The 24,281-nt window shown below is 35.7% G+C and overlaps 1 protein-coding gene across 1 annotated transcript in view; it reads right to left on the bottom strand.

Annotated features, from left to right (window-relative positions):
• LOC310719981 (contactin-associated protein-like 2) overlaps positions 1-24,281 on the bottom strand; it is a 138,997-nt gene that overhangs the window by 86,139 nt on the left and 28,577 nt on the right. Inside the window, exons 2-3 of the mRNA XM_083530208.1 lie at positions 8,595-8,705; positions 4,142-4,335 (exon numbers count right to left, since the gene is read on the bottom strand). Of these exons, the coding sequence (XP_083386334.1) occupies positions 4,142-4,335; positions 8,595-8,705 (305 nt within the window). The remainder of the gene's footprint in view (positions 1-4,141; positions 4,336-8,594; positions 8,706-24,281) is intronic.

Raw genomic sequence — 24,281 nt, 5'->3', positions numbered from 1 at the left:
CACACGCTGCCAGATATCAAGTCTCGAACTAGAGGATAATTTTCTTTTAAATTACATTTTTTTGCAGTTAATTGTAGCACAAACCTTGAGCCTTAGACCTTTAGCAAATGTGTAATTCGTTGGTCAGAAGTGAAGCCACGTTAGCTCTAACGCTGTCTAGCATGTGAAGTAATCAAACAACTTTACCTTCACTAAGTGGTTCAAAAAAGTGTCTCTAAAGTCAAAAAAGTCTCTAAGGAAATGTGAATTAGTAGACGGCAAACAAAGCCCAGAGAGCTTTCAAAACACAGTCGTGTTCTTATTTCCAGTACAAAATGTACAAAAAATATATACAAAACTCGGCTAAAGTTTTGCTATATCACACTATATAGACACAAAATTTGGGATTTGTCTCGATCCAAGGAATTCAAGGATACTCTGGATTAATATGTAGACATATGTTTTAATGATTAAGGCTAGAAGCATACTTTAAAATTAGGTCCAAATTTGCGCTGATGATCACATTAAAGCATTTCCAGCACTTGTTTATTAGGAATGTAGGAATATTAATTAAACCCTTGCCAATCAGTGTGTCAATTTTCTACTAGTTTGTTCTATGGGCTGCAATAGACAACTTACAAGATGAAGAAAAAACAGAAATGGTAGAATAACAACCTTCAGCATTTGGGGTAGTGGTAGTTCAGTGGTTTAAGTGCTGGACTTTGATTGGAGGGTTGTGAGTTCAAATCCCTGCACCACCAAGCTGCCACTGATGGGCCCTTGTGTAGACTTAACTGCTTTATTTGTATGAATGAGATAATTATAAGTCGCTGTAGATAATGCCATAAATAGAAATAGACACTTTTGAAGATAATATGGAATTATTCAAGACATTTTCCTTAAAATATCGATTGTTTACATCCATATGATAAAGTCTGGACAAACAAAATGCCCTAATTAGGTACCTATCACACATACAATCTCTTTTAAACCAATGATTAAAATCCCAACTCAGAAATCTAAATGTTTTTCAGTCTTTTGCTTGTTTGATTGTTCCTTTCTGCCAGTCAAGGTTATATTCTTAAGACTTTTCTGCTTGCATGAAATCAACACAAGGTAAATGAGGCATCGTTCTGTCAGGAGAATGAAAATAAAATGTGATCCAGTATTTAAGACTCTGTTATGTTTAGATGGAGAGACTTTGGCACTTTCCCCCACCTGCCATTTACTCAGGGGGCTTTTTTATTCTGTTGAAGACAGGCATCTGTGTTAGACAGCAGTAGAGATGGAGAGATAATGAGAGAGGAGTTAGTGAGAGGGGGAGGGAACGAGAGAGAGCACCAAGTGTGAAGGCGAGTCAGTGGGTGTATTATAGATACACTGTGCTATATTGATGAAGAAAAGCATAACCACTCAACCAAAAAAAAAAAAAGTTTGAGAGTGTAAAACAGTTCAAGTGCACGCTAGTGATTAGCAACTCTGCGCCTATAAAACTAAAGCATGTTAAAACTAAACAAACTAAAGAAACAGTTAAAAATAAAAGTAAAAAAAAGTCACTAATGAAAGTCTTAAGATATTTTTTATTTTTTTTTATCACGACTTCTTCTGATCTTAAGGTGAAATTACATTTTCTCATGACGTAATTATGAATGTTTCTAGTCAAGTTTATTTCTATAGCGCTTTTCACAACAGACATTGTCTCAAAGCAGCAATACAGAATTTAAGAGTTAAGGTGAACGGTGTGTATTTCTCCTGATGAGCAGCCATGGAGACTGTGGCAAGGAAAAACTCCCTTAGATGTTATGAGGAAGAAACCTTGAGAGGAACCAGACTCAAAAGGGGAACCCATCCTCATTTGGGTGACATCAAGAGTGTGATTATATTCTTTAAACAATACAGAACACTGGAGAGAGAGAACTAACATGAGCACTGGAATGTAAGATTATGAGTAATGATCTTTCTACTGTCTTTTACAGTCAGTGTGGTTATAAATCTAGGAGCAACTGAGCAACTCATAAAATAGCTCAACATCTGCGATCATCATAGATCCATCACCAGCTTCTCCATGCCAGATCCAACTGGCACTGGTACGTCTTTAAATGGTTCGGGATGTTTGCGGGGTCTGCATCTACTTCTTTAAAGGTCCACAATCTTCAAAAGGTGGGACGTGACTGGGGCTGGAGCAACCTCAGGATGCCTCGGGATGTTTCTGGTGTATATCATGAAGAACATTTGGAATTTCTATCAAAGTTACTAATTTCCCGCAGCAAATATGGACTGCATTGAGACCAGACTGACAAAAATGGAGGAAGATAAGGTAGGCCTATTGTTAAGATTCTAGATAAGCATGATGTTTGCTATTCCTGTTTTATGGTTATTGAAACAATACACCAATAATGGATGTTTCATAGTAACTGTTTTGAGAAGTAATAAGTCCTTACTAGCTGGAAGAACAAGATCACGAGGACTTCCATAGTCACTAGATGTTTCAGTGTGAAATTATAATGGACTTGTTGTGCTTACATGATTTCTCATTCAGAGAGCACAGAAGTGTTAAATCCTAATAGAGCGAGTGTGACAGAAACTAAAAAATGAGTCATTGTTAGCATAAGACGAGCATTAATATTAGCATGAACAAAGTACAATGGCTGGGTTTTAAAATATGCAGGTATAAAATGCTTTTTTGAATTTCATCTTTAAGTGGAATTGACTTTATTTTGGGGCGGTTATGGTGTCTAATTTTTCAAGTTATAAGTGAAAATGAGAAGAATAATTCCAGCTAATTGACACTTTGTCTGTGATGATCTTGCTGATTATGAGGAGTGAAAATTGCTTCATTTTTGTCCACTTATTTATGGACTTAAAAAAAAAATGGAACAAAGTACAACGAGTTGTGTTTGCAGAGAGCCTTCCTTTCAATCTCACACAAATACCTTACAGCCTGGACATGAAGATAAAAGTGAAACGAGAGAGGGAGAAAAAAATAGAGACGTTTTTTTAATCTAATTTTTATATCTTAAAAAAAGTGAATATTCTCACATTGGACTGCAGAAGAGCAAAAGCTTGTGATATGTTGACCCAGAGTATAAAATGTCACATAAAACTTCAGAAACACAAACCTAAATAAACCATAAAACCTAGAGTTTGTGTAGGTATGTTATTTTGGATTCAGTTGTATTAAAGATAGATAGCTATATAGATTGATAGCTATATTGTTAAATAAAATGAAATCACAATAGTAGTTAGTAATATAAAGGGCCAGTGAATAAGCAATGGAAGAAGAAAGTCATAAATCCACAACATTGGCACCTGATGTCATATCCAAGCACAACTCAAAAACAAAAACATATCCAAACAGCACACCATTAATCATCCAGCGGAGCAGCCCTGCAGAATTACGGCAGGGGCCGACATGCATTGTGTCTGACGGTGTGTAATCCATAGGCTCTGTTCATCACAGCAGAAAAGCACAAAATAAAACTCAAAATGAATTATGATGCTTTGTCATGTTTTGTGATAAATGACAAAGTTGCAAGGTTGCACAAACATGCGTCTTTTGAAGATCAGAAAAAACAGGAATCTTAATATGTGGAAATTGGACTAACCAAATTGTATTAAATCAAAATAAAATTACTTATAACTAGATTAAATAGTGACAAATTATTCTTATTCTTAATTATACAATTATTACATCAGATTAGATTTTTTGGAGTAATTTAAATCTTCCCAATCTCAAATCATGATTGCAACATAATTTGCTAAGTAGATAATCAAAGTAAATATTGTTGAAAGTCACCATATGCGGTTCTTTCACAAACATTTACTGGAAATAAGTTGGAATCAGACAATTGTATTTGATGTCTTTGGATAGCATTACATTTTCCATTAACCAGAACTAAAAGACCCAAACCAGTTCCAGCATGACAATTCCCTTGTGCACAAAGCCAGCTCTATGAAGATATGCTTTACATGAATTGAAGTAGAAGGTCTTAATTTGTCCGGTCTGTAGAGTTCTGACCTCAAATCTATTGAACACCTTTGGAATGAACTGAAACACTGACAGCACCCCAGGCCTCCTTACCTCACCTACATCAGTACCTGACACAAAATTACACAAAAGTAATTCCATATACAGTAGTACATGAAGTAGTGGAGAATTTACCCAGATGTTTCCATCCTGATTGTAAGGTTTCCAGTTCCTTCCCGTGTCACTGTAAAGCAACCTGTAGTGTGAGGTCCAATCTGAGCTGCTGTATCGACCCTGAGTTGCAACAGCGGTCACCTGCTTCCTGTTGCCCAGGTCCACCTGCAGCCATGGGTAATGATCGGTGTCCAGAGGAGACCAGCCTCCAGCACCTACACACCAGAAAACAGCAATCCATTCACATAGCAAACTCAGATAACATTAACTCCAACCATATTAGAAATAATAAAGGGGGATCAAGCTGAATCCTGTCTGATTTAGCATAGTTGTAGTGTATATTTGTATATAATAATTACATTTTTTTTAAAGGTGCATAGAAATTCTTATTTTGGTGTATAGTAAAATGTTTCCAATTTCGCAAAGCTTTAATAATTCTTCTGTGGATCACCTGCTAAGGCAAATGTGATGGATTTTTCTTTATATGCCATTTTTCAACGAACAAAGAATTTCATTTCATTTCATGTACAAATCCAAACAACCTCTGTATTCTGGCCTCAATATCACGCTTATCTGTAATAAGTAATATATCAGTCAAGTCAATATTAAGTAGTGTAAAATACTCAGTGTATATATATATATATATATATATATATATATATATATATATATATATATATATATATATATACATTTGGATATTGAGGAACATTCTGTTCTGCTCAGAAAGAGAACCCGTGTTAAAACATCTGTTCACTGCCTCGAGCATATATGACTTCATATCATATCATCTTCATCTCATTCCACTTGCAAAGCCTGCGAATTATTCTCTGTGCCTCACACATAAGGTGAAAGGAACAAGTCAGGATCTGAAGTGATGCTGGATGAGGAAGTGAGATATGAAGACAGTGTAATGCCACACCACATAAAGCTTTCTTTTGCGCTTGCTAATGTGAGAAATATAAAGAAATGAACATGAGGGGTGGAAAATTGCTTTAATGTGATAATACATAACAATAGTAAAGCAAATACACAGCATTTGAATATCTACAAAATTATTTAAAATATCAGACAAACTGCATCATTGATTATCAAAAGTAATCCCCTCCTTCCTTTAGCAATCTAAATAAGGACTAGAATTTCTTTTCTTTTTGAGGGAAATATGGTAATTAGTTTAGCTGTATGGCTGCACAATAAATCTCTCTGACTTTGAGAGGTCTTACAGGTGAAATGGCAAATCTGATTTATCCTGCTGCCATTAAAGTGTATTAAAACATTGAAAAGTAAAGCTTTGAACCTGCTTAGAATCATTGTGAAATCCATTATAAACAAGCTACACTACCAGAATAGGCCAAGCACAGTGCTTGGGCAAGAAACTGAAGGGTTTTCACTAACTGAATCTGAAGAAGCTGTTCAGACCTGAACATTATTATCAGCTCTTCACACATACAGCCTCTACGGGAGAGTGGCCAGAAGGAAGCTGAAAAAAGGCCATGTCTAGAGAATCTGAGAGCTTTTGTAGTCTTGTAAGAATACAGCCACTTGGACAAAGGCCAAAGCATAATGTTTGGCACAAACCAAATACAACCCAACATAGAGGTAACACCATTCCAATGATGAACCATAATGTCTTTCCCCCAAGATAAACTGGAAAGCTTGTTGCCATCATAAACAACATGGAAGGAGGCAAATGCTAGCAAATCATCAGACATGCTGTATTGATTTAAGAAGACAAATATGAATTTAAAAGGGAAAACAACATACAAGCAAATGCCTTGAAGTTTAGTGTCTTAGAATGGCCAAGTCAAGCCCATACCTTAATCCAAATATTTACCAGCTAATGTAACAAAATTGGAGAATATTTGAGTTGAGGAATGGAAGAAAATGGTAAAATGAAAAAGTGCAAAATTGTGCTCATTAATGCACAATTGAGACAAGTCAAATCTGTAAGAAAAAGGTGAATACTTTTCCATCAAAGAATTTCCCCCAATGTATTTGTGAATGCAATTAGGACTTTGTCTCGACTCATCCATGCCCCAGTCAAAACAAACAAGAACAAAAATAAAACTGTGATATTACAGACACTAGAAGTCACTGAGTATTAAAACATTTACATCTAAGTACTGTTGACTGCTGACGGCAGAAAGCTGTAGCTGGCACACAGGCATCTGGAGCCTTTTATTAGCCATGACGGCCTTTTACGCTTCTGCTTTCCTTATTGTCCCTTATTACTAATGGTGATGTCATCTGCTCTGGATCTGCCAAGGTGCCATTATAAATACCCAGAGCACAGATGATTATGTGAGACTGAGAGTAGGAAACAGCTGCTCGGAGGCTACCATCAAGACTATTTTCACCACTGTAATGAGAATCCAAAGTTGGATGAGACGGAGGGGAGAAAAAGTCTTTGGCACTATTACGAGTGCAGCAGGAATGAAATTGTCGCAGTGAGTAAAGGACTCATGTCTTGGTACCAAATTTGGATCTTATGGAAGTGTGAAAGGCTGATGAAGATGCACTTGGTCTGGAAGTGTGTCTAGAGCAGTGTGTGAATGTGTGTTACTGAGATACTGCTGATTGAAGCAGAGCCTTAGTCCATGTCTCACTGATTATTCAGGCAAAAGTCTAAAGACACGCAGTGAAAAAAGGTTTAATATGAGAATGTGTTATACACACACTAATTTTTTATTTAATTAGTTTAAAAAAAATGTACCAAATTCTTACATCAATATTGGATGTAGTTCAAAGTAAAAAAATTCTAATTGTAACATTTCATTAAAGTGTCACATGTGGTATTGTATATACTACATGACCATTCCATTTAGTCTCCTTTTGCTCGTATAAAAACCTCCACACTTCTTGGAAGATGTTCCACTATATTTTGCAATGTGCTTAAGGAGATTTGTGCTCATTCAGCCACAAGGGCATTAATAAAGTGAGGTACTGATTTAAAAAAAAGGAGGCCTGGGGTGCAGTTAGCATTCACATTCAAACAAAAGGTGTTCGATAAGGTCAAGGTCAGAACTCTATTTAAGATCTTCTACTCCAACTCATGTAAACCATAACTTCATGGATAATTTTTTTAATTTCATCTAATAGCATCCAAGATATCCTGTACAATTGTGTGCCACCAACTTCGGGGTAACAGTTTGGTAAAGAACCACATATAGTTGGAAACGTCAGTACCAATAATTTTGTTAGATTTATTTAATATCTATTACTGCATATTATAAGTCAGACAAATATTAAATAGTATATAACCTATCACTAAAGCCATGTTTAATCTGCCAATGTTTTTACAGACAAGGTTGGCATTTTTCTTCCCTTGAGACTGTTACTTTTTACAGATGACACAGCAATCCTGTGATATGCAGTATGTCTGAGTGACAGGATTGTGACATAAAAAACTGTAAGAATAAGTTCCTCTTCATGTTAAACAAATATTAAACTCACTTGTTAAAAAAAGACTGGCTTTTTGTCTTAGAGGAAAAAATTGTCTTTTTGTAAAAGTATGTTTTAAGTGTATCGTTTTTTTATACAGTACAGACCAAAAGTTTGGACACACCTTCTCATTCAAAGAGTTTTCTTTATTTTCATGACTATGAAAATTTTAGAGTCACACTGAAGGCATCAAGGGCTATTTGACCAAGAAGGAGAGTGATGGGGTGCTGCGCCAGATGATCTGGCCTCCACAGTCACCGGACCTGAACCCAATCGAGATGGTTTAGGGGTGAGCTGGACCGCAGAGTGAAGGCAAAAGGGCCAACAAGTTCCAAGCATCTCTCGGGGAACTCCTTCAAGACTGTTGGAAGACCATTTCAGGTGACTACCTCTTGAAGCTCATCAAGAGAATGCCAAGAGTGTGCAAAGCAGTAATCAAAGCAAAAGGTGGCTACTTTGAAGAACCTAGAATATGACATTTTTCAGTTGTTTCACACTTTTTTGTTATGTATATAATTCCATATATAATTCCACATGTGTTCATTCATAGTTTTGATGCCTTCAGTGTGAATCTACAATTTTCATAGTCATGAAAATAAAGAAAACTCTTTGAATGAGAAGGTGTGTCCAAACTTTTGATCTGTACTGTATATATATTGTTTAACATGGCCCCTACCTGATTTGTATTTGAATGGAAAAGATTTTATATGGTTGAACTCACAGATGTGAAATCTTTTATTTTATTAGAATAAAAGGCAAGTCATCCCAAAAACAGAAGCTGAGAGCCTCAGTGATTTCACTAAATAAGAAACACAATGCAGAGACAAGACATATGCAAACTCAAATGTCCCTATGATGATTTTGTCAGGTTTGATATTGTGTGGACATTTGACTGGTCCACATAAAAGTTTATTTTTTTAAAACTGAGGTTATCACCCAACAATGACAGAGTGAAATTTATGTGTGTATATATATATATATATATATATATATATATATATATATATATATATACGTATATAAGGTTCCTCACCTCCTCTCCTGTTCAGTTTGGCGTATTCAGGAGCATAGCCGATGCTGAACACCGATGAGCTGCTGAAGGCACTATGGGAAAGGGATGTTGCCAGTGCATCATCACATTTCTCTAAAGCAAACACAAAAAAGTAAACAATTTATTTAAAATCACATTTCAGAATCAATGCACTTTAAAACAGTAGAATCAGTTCTGCCCCTTGAGCTATGCAACAACATTGTTGTCACTAAATACTATAATGGAAATGTTCGCAGTCATTGCTAAGTCACTGCTAGTCAGCTTTTTATTTTATGAGCTAGTCCCTTTTTAAAAAATAATATTCCCAAATTTAAACATTGGTCATTCCATCTCAGATTAGATAGGAAAACTGAACAGAATGTATATTGTGTTGTAACATGTCATTGCTAATGCTAGTCAGATAGCTAGCTCTGATTAACTACTCTGACTGGTTTTCTTTCATAAAGTCATAATTTTAGATTTTTAACTAATTATTTTAACCAGGTACCTTAGATAAGGTGTTTCTTTAGAATATCTAATTAAATGTATGATTTAAGCTAACTTGGCATTACACTGAGTGAAAAGAATCCTGACTATTCACAATTTCTGTGGTGATAAAAAGCAGTGCAGGGAGTTGGCGTGTGTTAATGCATCTCTAAGCGCAGAGACAGCATGAAAACCTCGGGAGAAAATATATTCAGCGCCTTTAATGGGTTCATCATTAAAATGCCTCTGCATCTTCCATTACATCAGCTCGCTGGAGATGTAGAACATACTGTACTGTAAAGTTCTTATCAGAGGGTGGTAGAGTGAGATGAGAAAGCAAATTGATGGAAATAGAGACGTCAAGAGATGTGCAGAGAGAGAGAAAAAGAGAGAGAGAGATGGAGTTGACTTGCCAAAGAAGATTACACTGGTTCCTAATCAGCATCTGTCATGTTCAAGTGTGATTACTTTGTATCAGTCCTAAGGCAAATCATTCTCTTGGAATATCAGTTTGTGCTAGAGCTTATGCGGTGTTCATGTGAGAACTGGGACATTTCCCACTTCCCAGTAGGAACTTCCTGTTCAAATGGCTCCTCAGCTCTATAGTCTATATAGAATGTATAGTTTTTACAAAAGTCATGATTTATCTGCGGTATGATTTTATTCCAACATGGCAGCTCTCACTGCTAAAACTTAACAAGCATTTGATGTAGGATACCTGTATATTCCAAATATATAAATATAAGTAACATATTGAAGGTCAAATAAGTATATTTATATAAGTACATACACAGACATGGACAAAAATGTTGATAACCTTCCATTATTGAAAGAAAAATGGTCACTAAAATAACTTGAAACTAATAAAGTAATGATAGAAAAAAAATACTGAAAATTAACAAATGAAATTGAAAATCAGACCTTGCTTCAAAAAACGAATGAAACTGGCCTGGACCAAAAATAATGGTACCCTTATCTTAATATATATATTTGCACATTCTTTTAAGGCATCACTGCAATCAAGCAATTTCCAAAGGACATTTAAGAGAGAGTGAATATTTTGTCCTCAAAATTGATGAGTTAGAAGCAGAATAAATGGCAGAATGTAAGGATTTGAGCGAGTTGGATAAGGGTTAGGGTTAGGGTTAGGGTCAATTGTAATGGCTAGACAAGTGGGTCAGAGCATCTCCAGAACTGCAGCTCTTGTGAGGTGCTCCTGATCTTCAGTGGTCAATATCTATCAAAAGTGGTCCAAGGAAGAAACAGAAACATTATATATATATATATATATATATATATATATATATATATATATATATATATATATATATATATATATATAGTTGCTAAAATGTAAGGGGTGTACTAACGTTTGTGAGATTCATATATTTTATATATATATATTATATTAGATTCAACTTTGTCATTGTGCAAGGTACATGTACAGAGCCAATGAAATGCGGTTAGCATCTAACCAGAAGTGTATAAGTGACCTATTTACAATTAATAACAGTGAGATAAATAGGGTATGAGGTCCATATGTACAGGGGTGATGAAGAGTTTAATGTACAGAAGGTGCAGTAGGCAATAATATATGGTATATATAGTAGTATACAATATACAATATACTGTGCAATGATTATGCATATATAGACATGTCAGAAGATAATATACTCAATGACATGGTATAGTTATGTACAAGTATGAATGTATGTATGATACAGTATATACAGTATAATTATGGGTGGAATGTACAGTAGTGTAAATGTGAGCTATGGATGGTGCGAAAAAGAAATGTGTAGTGGATAAGCAGTGCAAAATACACAAAAAGTAAAAATGCAGTATTATATATATATATATATATATATATATATATATATATATATATATATATATATATATATATATATATATATATATACATACACACACTGTATATATACTGTTATTTATACAGTTTTATACGTTTATATACCCCTACGGTTTATGTCAATTTGCCTTTGTCTGTTCATATGTTACTCATTATTGTCCTTCGGTCTGAGGGGTACAGCTGTGTTCCTGTAGTGTGGAGTTTTTTTATAATTTGAGCAAAAGAAGTTAATTACATGTGGCACTTGTGGTACAAGGAGTTCTGACACTCCAGCTTTCCATATCTGTGTCTCTTTTTCTTTATCTTTCTCTCCTTATCACTTTCTCTTTCCATCTTGCTATGTTTTTATGTCTAGTTGTCAAATTAACACGATTTGGTCCTTCACCTTGCTGGCGTGTTTATTCAATCCTCCTCTAATATCCACAGCCATTTCCCATTCTGCCAGCACCAACGCTTTGAAAAAATCCAATTATGCCCATTTTGTGCAAAAAATTCATTTTTTTCCTAATGCATTACAGCGCTAATTATGAAAGACGTTTATGCACAAGGAACAAAGACTCTTACAACCTCAGTATACACAGTGTCAGGATAGAAACAGTAGACTCTAATAGGCACTTAACAATGTATTCAGATTTTAAAACAGCACATTTCCCATTTCCACTTTTTTTCCATAAATAGAAGGGAGAACATCAAAAGTGTGAAAAGGACTTTTGCAATCTAAAACTTACGTGTTCCTAGTAGTGAGTGACAGACCTCCATTTAGGTTGCTGTAGGAACTGGGTGTATTTACATTCCCTTATATCCACCTGTCTCTACTTGTCTTTTCTGATGTCCCTCACAGCAGGATAGATGTATGATTTTACATCATAATGTGTTTTCAATTAGCTGCTCTGTCTTCTGAGTGTGTGTTTAGCTAGCATTACAGACTATTACAATTATGCCACCCTTTAGTTTCACACATTTAACTAAACATTAATTCTGGATTCTGATTGGCTGGACGGTATGCATTCAAACTGTTAAATGCCTTGCATATGGCTTTTATGTGGACACCTGACCATGAGATTCATATGTGCTTTTTGAGCATCCCATTCCACATTTAGTCCCCATTTGCTTTTATAATAATCTCTATAATCTTCTGGGAACAGCCACAAGGGCGTAAGGTGTTAATGAGGGTGAGCTAAGGAGGCTGTCCTAATTATTTTGTCCATAGAGTGTATCACATTTAAATTTTTTTAAAACCACATGCAGTTTGAGATAATTGCATAATTAGGACTTTTGCTTATTAAAAGGCTGACAGTTGTCAGTTTGAAAAAACTGACTTAAAAAGTAAAAAAAAAATAAAGAAAAAACACAACACAATGGCCATGGCTAATGCATCTCTTGTTAAAATAAAATAAATAAAAAACACAGGGTTTATTAGAAAGTTTATTTTATTTTTTTCTGCAGTGCTCGTAGCTATAAATGTCATTGTAAACTCTTAGCTATAAATCTCCAGTCGATTGATCAAGTAAAAAATGCAGCAATGCATTTTTAGAATTTTTAGTATTGTTAATACTATACAGAAGAGCCTCCAGGCAACAGACTACTACCGGACCATGGATCATTTGGTACCAGGCTAAACAGAACGAATCATTTTTTTTAAATTGTTTATTTTTCATTTTCTGTTTTTGCCAATACATTTATTTTTCTATGTATCAATAAATTAAACATGTTATTGTTAAAATAATAATAAAATAATAATTAATCATATAGTAATTAAATTAAATAATATGTATAATAGTAATATGCCCCATAAAAAAAAAAAAAAAAAAAAAAAAAAAAAAAAATAAAAATTATTGTCCTGTATGAAACTGGTCTGTGGTACAAAAAAAGAAAAAATCCAACGATTTATGTAACGTTTCGTATGAATAAGGTTAGAGAATGCAGTGGGATCAACCCTGGCAACACTTTAATTACAGCTTCATTCCTAGTAATTTACATGTCATGAATATTTAATGAATAAAGCTTTCATGGACAGGCTTCTAAATTTACAGAGGTTTGCATTAATGTTCACCCCTCTAGAACTTTTCTGCAGTGTTTTTTTGTACTAAAAACCAGCAACCGAAATATAATTGTTATTAGGGTGAGTCATTAATATGACCCACTGCATAACATGAGGACATCCACCAAAAGCCTAGGAAGAGATTGCATTAATTAGACGTGTCGAATGGAAATGCACGTAAGCAGCCATTTTTTAGAATCTACAGCAAATCCAAAACAAGTAGTGAAACTCTTGGAACAAAAACAGGTCAAGCGATCTTCAAACAGTGTAAACAGAGCCAGGAGAGAAACGTGAATGCAATGTAAAACAAGTCAAATATCAAAAGGCAGTTAGAACAACAGGACACGAGTGACTGAGCAATGAATTCACAGTGAGTGCATGAACCAGAGTCTTATTATATAGTGTGTGAGTGGGTGTGAATAGGTGTGAACCTGGAAATGTGGTCTTTGGCAGCCATGTCACATGGTCGCAATGTTTGCTGGGAAATAGAGTTAGTCTGAGGTGACCTGATACATTGAGACTCTTCAGATGCTTGTCTATTGGTCATTTATTGGTCATCTGTTAGCATAATCAAGAATGAAAAAAGACCATGCGGTGCTACGGATAACTATATTTTAGGTGGTTATTATGATTTGAAAGACCAAACCGCAGCCCATTGTGGAGATTAAACCCTAATGACTGCATTGACATTTACAGCTGCATAGTAAACAGGCAACTTTTAACGCAAATGTGGTTAAAGTCTTTTATGTGACGAGGAGCCAAGCATACTTCAACTTTAACAGGAAACAGAAGTTAAATCGAAAAAAGAAATTATTTTGAGATTGCAGTGGAAGATGTGTTGTGTTTAATTAGACAAAAAATGTCATCTAAAAAAAATGATTTTGCAGGCAGTTAAATAAACTCTCCCAGACTCTCTACACGCAGTAAAGAAAATTGGATTTGTTGAGACGCTATTCTCACTACACTCTCATCAGATTCACTACGCATATTGCAATAACACATTGACCTGCAGTATGCCATCCATCCATCTTCTCCCGCTTATCCGATGCCGGGTCGCGGGGGCAGCAGTCTAAGCAAAGATGCCCAGACTTCCCTCTCCCTAGACACTTCTTCCAGCTCTTCCGGGGGGACACCAAGGCGTTCCCAGGCCAGCCGGGAGACATAGTCTCTCCAGCGTGTCCTAGGTCTTCCCCGGGGTCTCCTCCCAGTGGGACACGCCCGGAACACCTTCCCAGGAAGGCGTCCAGGAGGCATCCGGAACAGATGCCCGAGCCACCTCAGCTGACCCCTCTCGATGTGGAGGAGCAGCGGATCTACTCTGAGCTCCTCCCGAGTGACTAAGCTTCTCACCCTATCTCTAAGGGATCGCCCAGCCACCCTGCGGAGGAAGCACATTTCGGCCGCCTGTATCCGGGATCTTGTCCTTTCGGTCATGACCCAGAGCTCATGACCATAGGTGAGAGTAGGAACGTAGATTGACCGGTAAATCGAAAGTTTCGCCTTGCGGCTCAGCTCCTTCTTCACCACGACAGACCGGTACATCGACTGCATTACTGCAGAAGCTGCACCGATCCGTCTGTCAATCTCCCGTTCCACCCTTCCCTGCAGTAGGTATGATTACTTTAGTTCACTGAGCCTTCCTGGCTGAATATCCACGTTAATGTCACATAATCCGATTACTCCCGATCAGGTGATGATTTCCTGACATCACATTTATTGACATTGACATTTATTTCATTATCATTCACTTTATTGCATTTACAGACAATTGCAATGAAAAATTCTAATTACACTGTATGGACATACGTAACACCTGTTACACCTGACCTTTCCAGCCATATGTGGTTCTTCCCCAAACTGTTTTCACAAAGTTGAAGAAAGAAAGAAAGAAAGAAAGAAAGAAAGAAAGAAAGAAAGAAAGAAAGAAAGAAAGAAAGAAAGAAAGAAAGAAAGAAAGAACACAATGTAAATACAAATCTGAATTTTTTTTTTGTTATTATTATTATTATTATTAATAATAATTATTATTATCATAATAATACAAAACTTTTACTTTTTTGAAAGATTCTTTTATATTTTTAAATTTATGTAGAAAGCAATGAGAAATACCGTAATTTCCGGACTATAAGCAGCACCCACTGAATTTTACAAATATTTTTATTTTGAACATAAATAAGCCATACCTGTCTACACTGAAACTAATTAACCTTACACAGGCTTTAATAAAAGACACGTTACATGGTGTAACGGGTGAAATATGTTGCGCTTCCTTTAGGAGCAGAGCGATATTTTGGGAATAGCCTGCCACTGCATTTCCGCTATTACTGCATGTGTGCAAGACTGAGGAATATGTCCTTATTATTTTCTGATGCTCATTTCTAAGTTTCTTTTATTAACCCGTAAACGCTGTTGCCAAAAAAAATAAAAAAGCACAAGTTTTGGAAACCTGTCTGTGCTTATATGATTTCTGTTGCAACTGGAGTTTTAGTGAGCTCTCCCTTCACCCAGACTCAACGTGCTACAACGGCTTGTATCTAAACAGTAGCCCACTAAGAAAGTCATTGTTCACTGTCTTCCTCCTTCCTTTCACAACTATTTCTCTCGGGAGTTTATCTTTTGGCATCGTCGTACGTTTTAAAAAAACTTTTTTTCTCCCGAAGCCGTGCAGCTCAGAACACAGGTGAGGTGTTTCCGTTCGGAAATTTCATTAGTCTAATGTTATGGGGTTCAGTTTTTTGGCTTGAAGTTTGTAAAACCGGGAAAAACCCAGGAAAAATTCATAAATAAGCCGCTTCGTTGTTTAAGCCGCGGGGTTCAAAACATGGGAAAAAAGTAGCGGCTTATAGTCCGGAAAACACGGTAGCCTAGAGAGCTACAGAAACAGAACATTTTAACTTCCATTTATTTGACACAGCTCTAGATGAGTAGATTTACATTTTAGATTTTCCTAAAATGTACAAATAAAAGAGAAAAACTTGAATTGACTGTAAGTATAGACACTCTCCATGGGTAAAATGTATAATTAGGTTAAAATAATTATAAAAAAAACACAATACACACCTCTATCTTTCTTTGAATATAATTTTCTTTCATTTAATACACCTTTTAATGTGTATGTTAACATTTAATGCTTTCCTGTACTCTTGACAAAGCTCATTGCGACTAGTTCTTGTCTTTAAAGACTGTTTTAAAGTCATTTTGGATATAAAAACAACACTCTTTAAAACAGGATTTATTGATGTCTTTTTGCAACAGGTAAAAATGAAGCTTAATGGGAACTTGCCCAGAAAGAGTTCATAAACTCAGTCTTATATGTAATAAAAAGTTTATTTGACTAGTTAGAATGTGTGCTTGGATATAATATATTCCCTGGATATTCCCTTTAGCTCTGGATGTTTTCCAAAATTCTTTGGTTTTAAACTCTTACATACTTCTACACTTAACCTCCATACTTTTACACCTAACCTCTATACTTCTACCCTTAACCTTTATACTGTATTTCTACACTTAACCTCCATATTTCTACACCTAAACTCCATACTTCTACTCTTGACTTCCATACTTTTACACCTAACCTCCATACTTCTACACTTAACTTCCATACTTCTAAACTTAACCTTTATACTTTTAAACTTAAACTCCATACTTCTAAACTTAACCTCCATACTTCTACACTTAACCTCCATACTTCTACACTTGACTGTCATACTTCTTCTTTTCACCTCCATATTTTTACTTTTGACCTCCATATTTCTACACTTGTCCTCCAGACCTTTACTTTTGACCATAAAGCATTTAGTCATGATGTGTCCCACTGAATCATAGTCGTGTCTATACAGCTACTGACTTCACTGAGATCTGTAAAGTAATTCCATAATTCATTACACACACACGTGCATTATATTCAGCTCACACAATTCAATGCATCATCCACAACTAGCACATCACTGCATTTAAACGATGCTTTTGCAGATCCATCTTCATTTCCACAACTGAATCTCCTGAACAGAAACATTAGATGATCAATTAGAGACTTTTCAGTTGGATGACTTAATTACTTCTTACGTTCCTCACCACCATCTGGTGACTCTTTCAGCTCCTGCGCTTTCCAGACACGAACTGATTGATTGCCCTGCATGATGGAGATCCCCTGTCAATAGTGCTTTTCCACAAAGCACCACAACTTTGATCTGAGGATGTCAGCAGGCACGTTCAGCAGCCTGAAGTTTTCCCTGGTGTGTCTTTCTAATGACTGAATTTATATGTGCAGAATTTGACGTTGGAATTCAATCATGTGGGCTTTCAGCTGTATCATCAAACACATAGCAGCTGCTTTTTAGACATTATTGATGAAATAATATTTCTTAGATTGACTCAAATCGACTGAAAATGGCTGCAGGACCAAGCTTTCTCTTTGTGACGCCATGGCCGTGAGAGAAGTTACGTGTAGAACTTTATTATTTTCGATATTTACTTTGTCCTTTATGAATGTAACCTGAAAAAAAAAGCTTATTATACAGAATCTATTTCATAAAATAATAATTGATTGCATTTTCATTAATTTACAGTTAATAACTGAACTGTAAATTTTTTTTTTTTGGACATTCACATTTAAAATAATAGCGTTTTTCATGTTCTGATTGAAGCTCCATATTAGGGTCAAAGGTTCTATGTAGCTAATTATTAGACAAAAAATAAAAAATAACAATTTAGGGTTTGCTTCCTGTAGGGTTTGCTTTCTGACATAGCTCTATTTTGGGTAGAAGCTTCTGGATAAGCAAAACCCTTACTTGAGTGTAACGCCATTTTGAGTGAAAGCTACTTATTGGGCAAAGTCTTTTAAGTCGATTAAAGTCAAGTCAAGAAGCTTTTATTGTCATTTCCACCATACAGTATATAGCTGGTGCAGTACACAGTGCAATAAAACAACGCTTCTCCAGGACCGTAGCGCTACTGTACATAAAACAGGATACAGCTACAATCCAGAGTTAAGGACTAAAAGGACTAAAAGTAAGTTGTCCTAGCCAAGATGTTCTAGTGCATCATATGTAACCTAGTGCAAACAGAAAAAAGTTAAGGGCAGATAAACAAAATACACAAAATAGCACTGACCAGTATACCTTCTGTATAATATGTTATACAGTACAATGTGCAAAAATAAGCATTAGCCAAAGTAAGACAAAAACCTACTGAATGAATAAAACCTCATTTTGGGCAAAAGCCTCTTTAGGAGAGAATCCACTAGTTAAGTAACAGTCTCATGATGGACAGGAGTCACAGTTGGGTCAGAAGCCTTATTACAGATAAAGCCCTTGACCATCGGATTCAATAGCACTCAAAGACATAAAAGACTCAAGAGAAGCTTTGCAATTATCCTGTCCTTTAACACAATTTCAAGCAAACCCAAAGAAGGTTTTAAACAAATTAACATCTTTCCTAATCACCGAGTACTTCTTATAGTCAGAATGAATGAGATAGAGAGAAGGAAAGGCAGAATAAAACACACAAATGCAAGTCTCTTGACCCTAGGATATGTCACAAGCAACTGTTATACATTCATAAGAAGTGTTTTAGTCCACCCCGACTGTGTTAGACAGGCAGACGATATACACCCACGCTCTCTGCTGCATTTGCTTTAAACTTTGTCTATATATACTTTTCACTTGCACAAATAATTGCAGCATAAGCTTTATAGATATGGATTTAAATCATATACTTCTACTTGGTACATGGTGTGAACTTCAAAACTGTAAACAATGATGAAAGTGCATCAAGTGCATCAATGTGTATATATATATATATATATATATATATATATATATATATATATATATATATATATATATATATATATATATATATATATATATATATATATATGTACAGTGAGGAAAATAAGTATTTGAACACGCTGCTATTTTGCAAGTTCTTCCACTTAGAAATCATGGAGGGGTCTGAAATTGTCATCATAGGTGCATGTCCACTGTGAGAGACATAATCTAAAAAAAAAAATCCAGAAATCACAATGTATGATTTTTTAACAATTTATTTGTATGATACAGCTGCAAATAAGGATTTGAACACCTGAGAAAGTCAATGTTAATATTTGGTACAGTAACCTTTGTTTGCAATTACAGAGGTCAAACGTTTCCTGTAGTTTTTCACCAGGTTTGCACACACTGTAGGAGGGATTTTGGCCCACTCCTCCACACAGATCTTCTCTAGATCAGTCAGGGTTCTGACCTGTCGCTGAGAAACATGGAGTTTGAGCTTCCTCCAAAGATTCTCTATTGGGTTTAGGTCTGGAGACTGGCTAGGCCATGCCAGAACCTTGATATGCTTCTTACAGAGCCACTCCTTGGTTATCCTGGCTGTGTGCTTCAGGTCATTGTCATGTTGGAAGATCCAGCCTCGACCCATCTTCAATGCTCTAACTGAGGGAAGGAGGTTGTTCCCCAAAATCTCGCAATACATGGCCTCGGTCATCCTCTTCTTAATACATTTCAGTCGCCCTGTCCCATGTGCAGAAAAACACCCCCAAAGCATGATGCTACCACCCCCATGCTTCACAGTAGGGATGGTGTTCTTGGGATGGTACTCATCATTCTTCTTCCTCCAAACACGTTTAGTGGAATTATGACCCAAAAGTTCTATTTTGGTCTCATCTGACCACATGACTTTCTCCCATGACTCCTCTGGATCATCTAAATGGTCATTGACAAACTTAAAACGTGCCTGGACATGTGCTGGTTTAAGCAGGGGAACCTTCCGTGCCATGCATGATTTCAAACCATGACGTCTTAGTGTATTACCAACAGTAACCTTGGAAACAGTGGTCCCAGCTCTTTTCAGGTCATTGACCAGCTCCTCCCGTGTAGTTCTGGGCTGATTTCTCACCTTCCTTAGGATCATTGAGACCCCACGAGGTGAGATCTTGCATGGAGCCCCAGTCCGAGGGAGATTGATAGTCATGTTTAGCTTCTTCCATTTTCTAATGATTGCTCCAACAGTGGACCTTTTTTCACCAAGCTGCTTGGCAATTTCCCTGTAGCCCTTTCCAGCCTTGTGGAGGTGTACAATTTTGTCTCCAGTGTCTTTGGACAGCTCTTTGGTCTTGGTCATGTTAGTAGTTGGATTCCTACTGTTTGTAAACCTCAAACAGGTGCATCTAATTTAGGATAATAAATATAGTGGAGGTGGACATTTTAAAGGCAGACTAACAGATCTTTGAGGGTCAGAATTCTAGCTGATAGACAGGTGTTCAAATACTTTTTTGCAGCTGTATCATACAAAAAAATAGTTTAAAAATCATATATTGTGATTTCTGGATTTTTTTTTTTAGATTATGTCTCTCACAGTGGACATGCACCTACGATGACAATTTCAGACCACTCCATGATTTCTAAGTGGGAGAACTTGAAAAATAGCAGGGTGTTCAAATACTTATTTTCCTCACTGTATATTACCAAACCTGTCAACGAAGTTTCCACTCTATTTTTGGATTCCCCTAATTCCTCAAACAAGCATTTTATTACAGTAGTGCCTTGTTGGTAGTTGTGTTACAAAATCATACTTCTAGTTCTTTATTTATTTTTTCACATCAAACATACAATCTGACATTTTAATAGATTAGTGTGCTTTCCACATTTAAACAGCTTACAAGTGAATGTAAAAGGTTACTGTGGCATGCAATATAAATGCCAATTTGAACGCTAAAGTAGATGATAATATTAATGATGAACATAATTTTGCAACTAGATCTCTATCTGAATAAATGACGGCACGGCAGCGTGAGACATCCTCAAAAAGAACTTTCATCTTAGTAGATGAAAGTCAGTGCTGATCCTCAGGAGAGATATGTTCCTAGTAGTATTGCTCTAGGATGTGTAATAGCAGGATTCTATCAAAGCACGTGTGTTTCCTAGCCGGAGACACAGGTCCAGATTCAACATCTGCTTGTGTTTGTATTTGTGGCTTTGCCGTATGCTAAAAGCAACGCATTTAAAAAAGAGAAAAAGAGAGCGACTATAATGGGTACATTTTGTTCAAAGAAAAAAGATAAAACTGGGTTCTTAATCTACACAAGTGCACAAGTGCAAGTGAGTGAGTGCTTTTAGGGAGTGTTCAAGTGTCTAGGTAATGGATAAATGATGGATAGTTGTTACTAGTACCCAAGTGAACACTCCCAGGTTCTATTAAACATCAGGCAAGTGGTCATGAGTCAGGAATCAGGAATCAGGCAACACAAAGAGCTATTTACAAGTGTGAAGGAGTAGGAAGGAGAGCAAACTATTAGACCACTTCATATCTGCGAGCACTGAGCACTAAGCACTATTGGCTCACGTGCCGGGTAAGTTAAACTAAACCAGCCATATACATACATATAAAATATATAGTAATAATAATAATATATATATATATATATATATATATATATATATATATATATATATATATATATATATATATATATATATATATATATATATATAAAAACCTAAAGTAGTTTTTTTTTTTTTTTTTTTTCTATTAACACAGTTCATTATTATTAACATTTGAACAGTTAAAATAAAATAAAAATGTAAATAAAATATCTGCTTGGTTCAATAGTATATAAAATAATGTTTTATATAATTTTATATAAAAAAAAACAATAGAATAAATGTAATTAAAATTGCATTTAATAAACGCATAATAATAATATTATTAATAATAATAATAATAATAATAATAATAAGTATTATTATTATTATTATTATTATTATTATTATTATTATTCGTTTTTTTTTTTTTTTTATAGCTAATATAAAATGATGCATTACATGGAAGTCACACTGGTCCACCAACCAACATGTTTCTCATTGAGTTTTCTGACTCGCTCTAATCTCAACCACATACAGTGCTATAATGCTCACAGTGTATTTAAATCACTGACTAATGGAAAAAATAACTACTTATCTCTTATCCCTGTTCTTAAGAGTTACTAATCAGACAACAGTGGCACATTGAGTGTTTTCACCACATTTTAAGGCCAAGGCCTATTAAACCAAGCACTCAAGCAGAGGGTTCCTAGCAAATGGCATTTTCTCTCAGTAAACAGATAAAGACTGTTCTGGTGAATGCAGGGAAAGAGAGAGAAAGAAAGGGGGTGGGGGAGTAGCTGGGCTGAAATGATCGAAAGATGGAGAGGGTTGTTCAGGGTTGTCAGCTGACCTTAATCCAGATTTATTTCTCATACTATACCACTGATTTAATCATAATCACTAGCCTTTTCCTGAGTTTATGTGTATATATCTGCCTTTTACATGACAAAAAATACACACACACACACACACACACACACACACACACACACACACACACACACACACACACACACACACACACACACACACACACACACAAAACGCATACTAATTATGGCTAATTTCTTCTTAAGTGTCAAACTGCGAAGCAAATCTCTGAAATTGACGTGTCTCAAAAGTACAGTAAGTCAAAATACAAATTCAGGACAAAATAAATAGAGGGCAGCTACAATGCAGGACAAGTTTGCATGATAAAAGTGTAATTTGCTGACTGCCGCACAACTTAATGAATGCAGGATGGTGTCATGGCCAGGGTCCACTTCCTGCTAATGGAGAGGACGAGTGCACTTCCCAGCAAAGAGCATTGTAATAAGGTGAAACAATGTGTATTTTCAAAGAAGTGGACAATGCAAAGAAATCAGTAGGGTCATAGGGTATAAATATTGGGTCAATCTTTATCTTCCTTAGCCAATGGGCATATCCTGTTCCATTGTGCAAGTGTTGTGCAACCTCTTTTAAGTGAACATAATTTATTTAAAGTGAGAACATAAAGTGAGAACTCATTTAGTTATTTTTTTAGTATATTGGTTTATAAATCTAGAAGTAAGCAGAGGTATATTTATATTAGATTTTCTCCTTTTTAGAGTTTACTTTACTTGCAGTTGAGAAAGCAAAAGAGAACATTTCAGTTCAGTAAAGCCTCGTCAATGTATACAGGAGAAAGATTGCTGTTTTGGTCTGTAGTGGCTCAAAAGTATAGCTCTTGGTTATTATTAAGAAGGTCATCAGTTTAAGCTACAGCACTGCCAAGCTGCCACTGTTGGGCCCTTGAACAAGGCCCTGAACCCTCTTTGTTCCAAAGGTTGCTGTATCATGGCTGGCCCTGAGCTCTGTCTTCAGGCTTTCTAACAAGCAGGGATTTAAAAAAAATGAAAGAATTTCACTGAACATCAACATATATATGCAACAAATAAAGAGACATTAACTGATCATATAATATAATTCTGCTATTGATCTTAATACAAAATTAAATGTGACTGACTGTAAATATAACCAATATAATAAACCATCAAGGACAATTATTAATTGTAATTGATATGTGATGCATTTCTTGTTAGTAACAGCTGTCTGGATTTCTGAAGCTTCCCCTAAATCTCTCTCCAATTGGATATCATACTAAAATAATATTCAATATTGCACCATCAGTTCAAATGAGACTATAATAAGCCTCTGAGCAGAATTTTTCATCTACAACACTGTATTTGAAAAAGAAATAAACATAAATAATAGACTTCTTTGATGCATTTTGAAGTAGGACTCATCACTTAGTGTTGAATCTGCAAGGACATTATGCTTTCACGTTTTATGAAAATGCATAAATACTGTACATGCAATTATCCAGTCAGAGGAATGCAATATAAAATCAGTGTCAAAGAGAAAAAATAAATCACAGTGTTGATACCAGAAGGGCTGGTTTTATAATTTAAAATCATTTCAACAGATGATCTGTGATTTTCACACACAACAGTTTCAGGTTTATTCCTAATAGTGTGAAAAACAAGAAAACATCTGGTGAGTGGAAGTCGAAGAGGAATGGGAAGGCTGAAGAAACTCGAAAGAACTCTTTACAACTGAGCAGAAAAGCATCTCAGAATGCACAATAGGGCAAGCCTTAAGAGAATGGGTTACAACTGGAGATTACAATCCTGTAAGCCAAAAAATAAGAATCACAGGCTACAATGGCAGAGACTCAACAAAAACAGAGGAAGAATGGAAACCAGACCAGGGGACAGTTTTATATATATATATATATATATATATATATATATATATATATATATATATATATATATATATATATATATATATATATATATATATAAAACTGAGAGGCCCTTAACCCTCTATGCTCCGGGGGTCCCTTACGAGGGAAATATCAAGGTCCGTGACGTCGAGTGACGTGGGGACGCCTTCCCGTGGGCTCACCA

The sequence above is a fragment of the Silurus aristotelis genome (genome assembly GCF_946808225.1).
Source record: "Silurus aristotelis genome assembly, chromosome: 25".
Lineage (NCBI taxonomy): Eukaryota > Metazoa > Chordata > Actinopteri > Siluriformes > Siluridae > Silurus > Silurus aristotelis.
The sequence above is the reverse complement of the archived record's forward strand: the minus strand, read 5'-3'. Positions and strand labels throughout refer to the sequence as shown.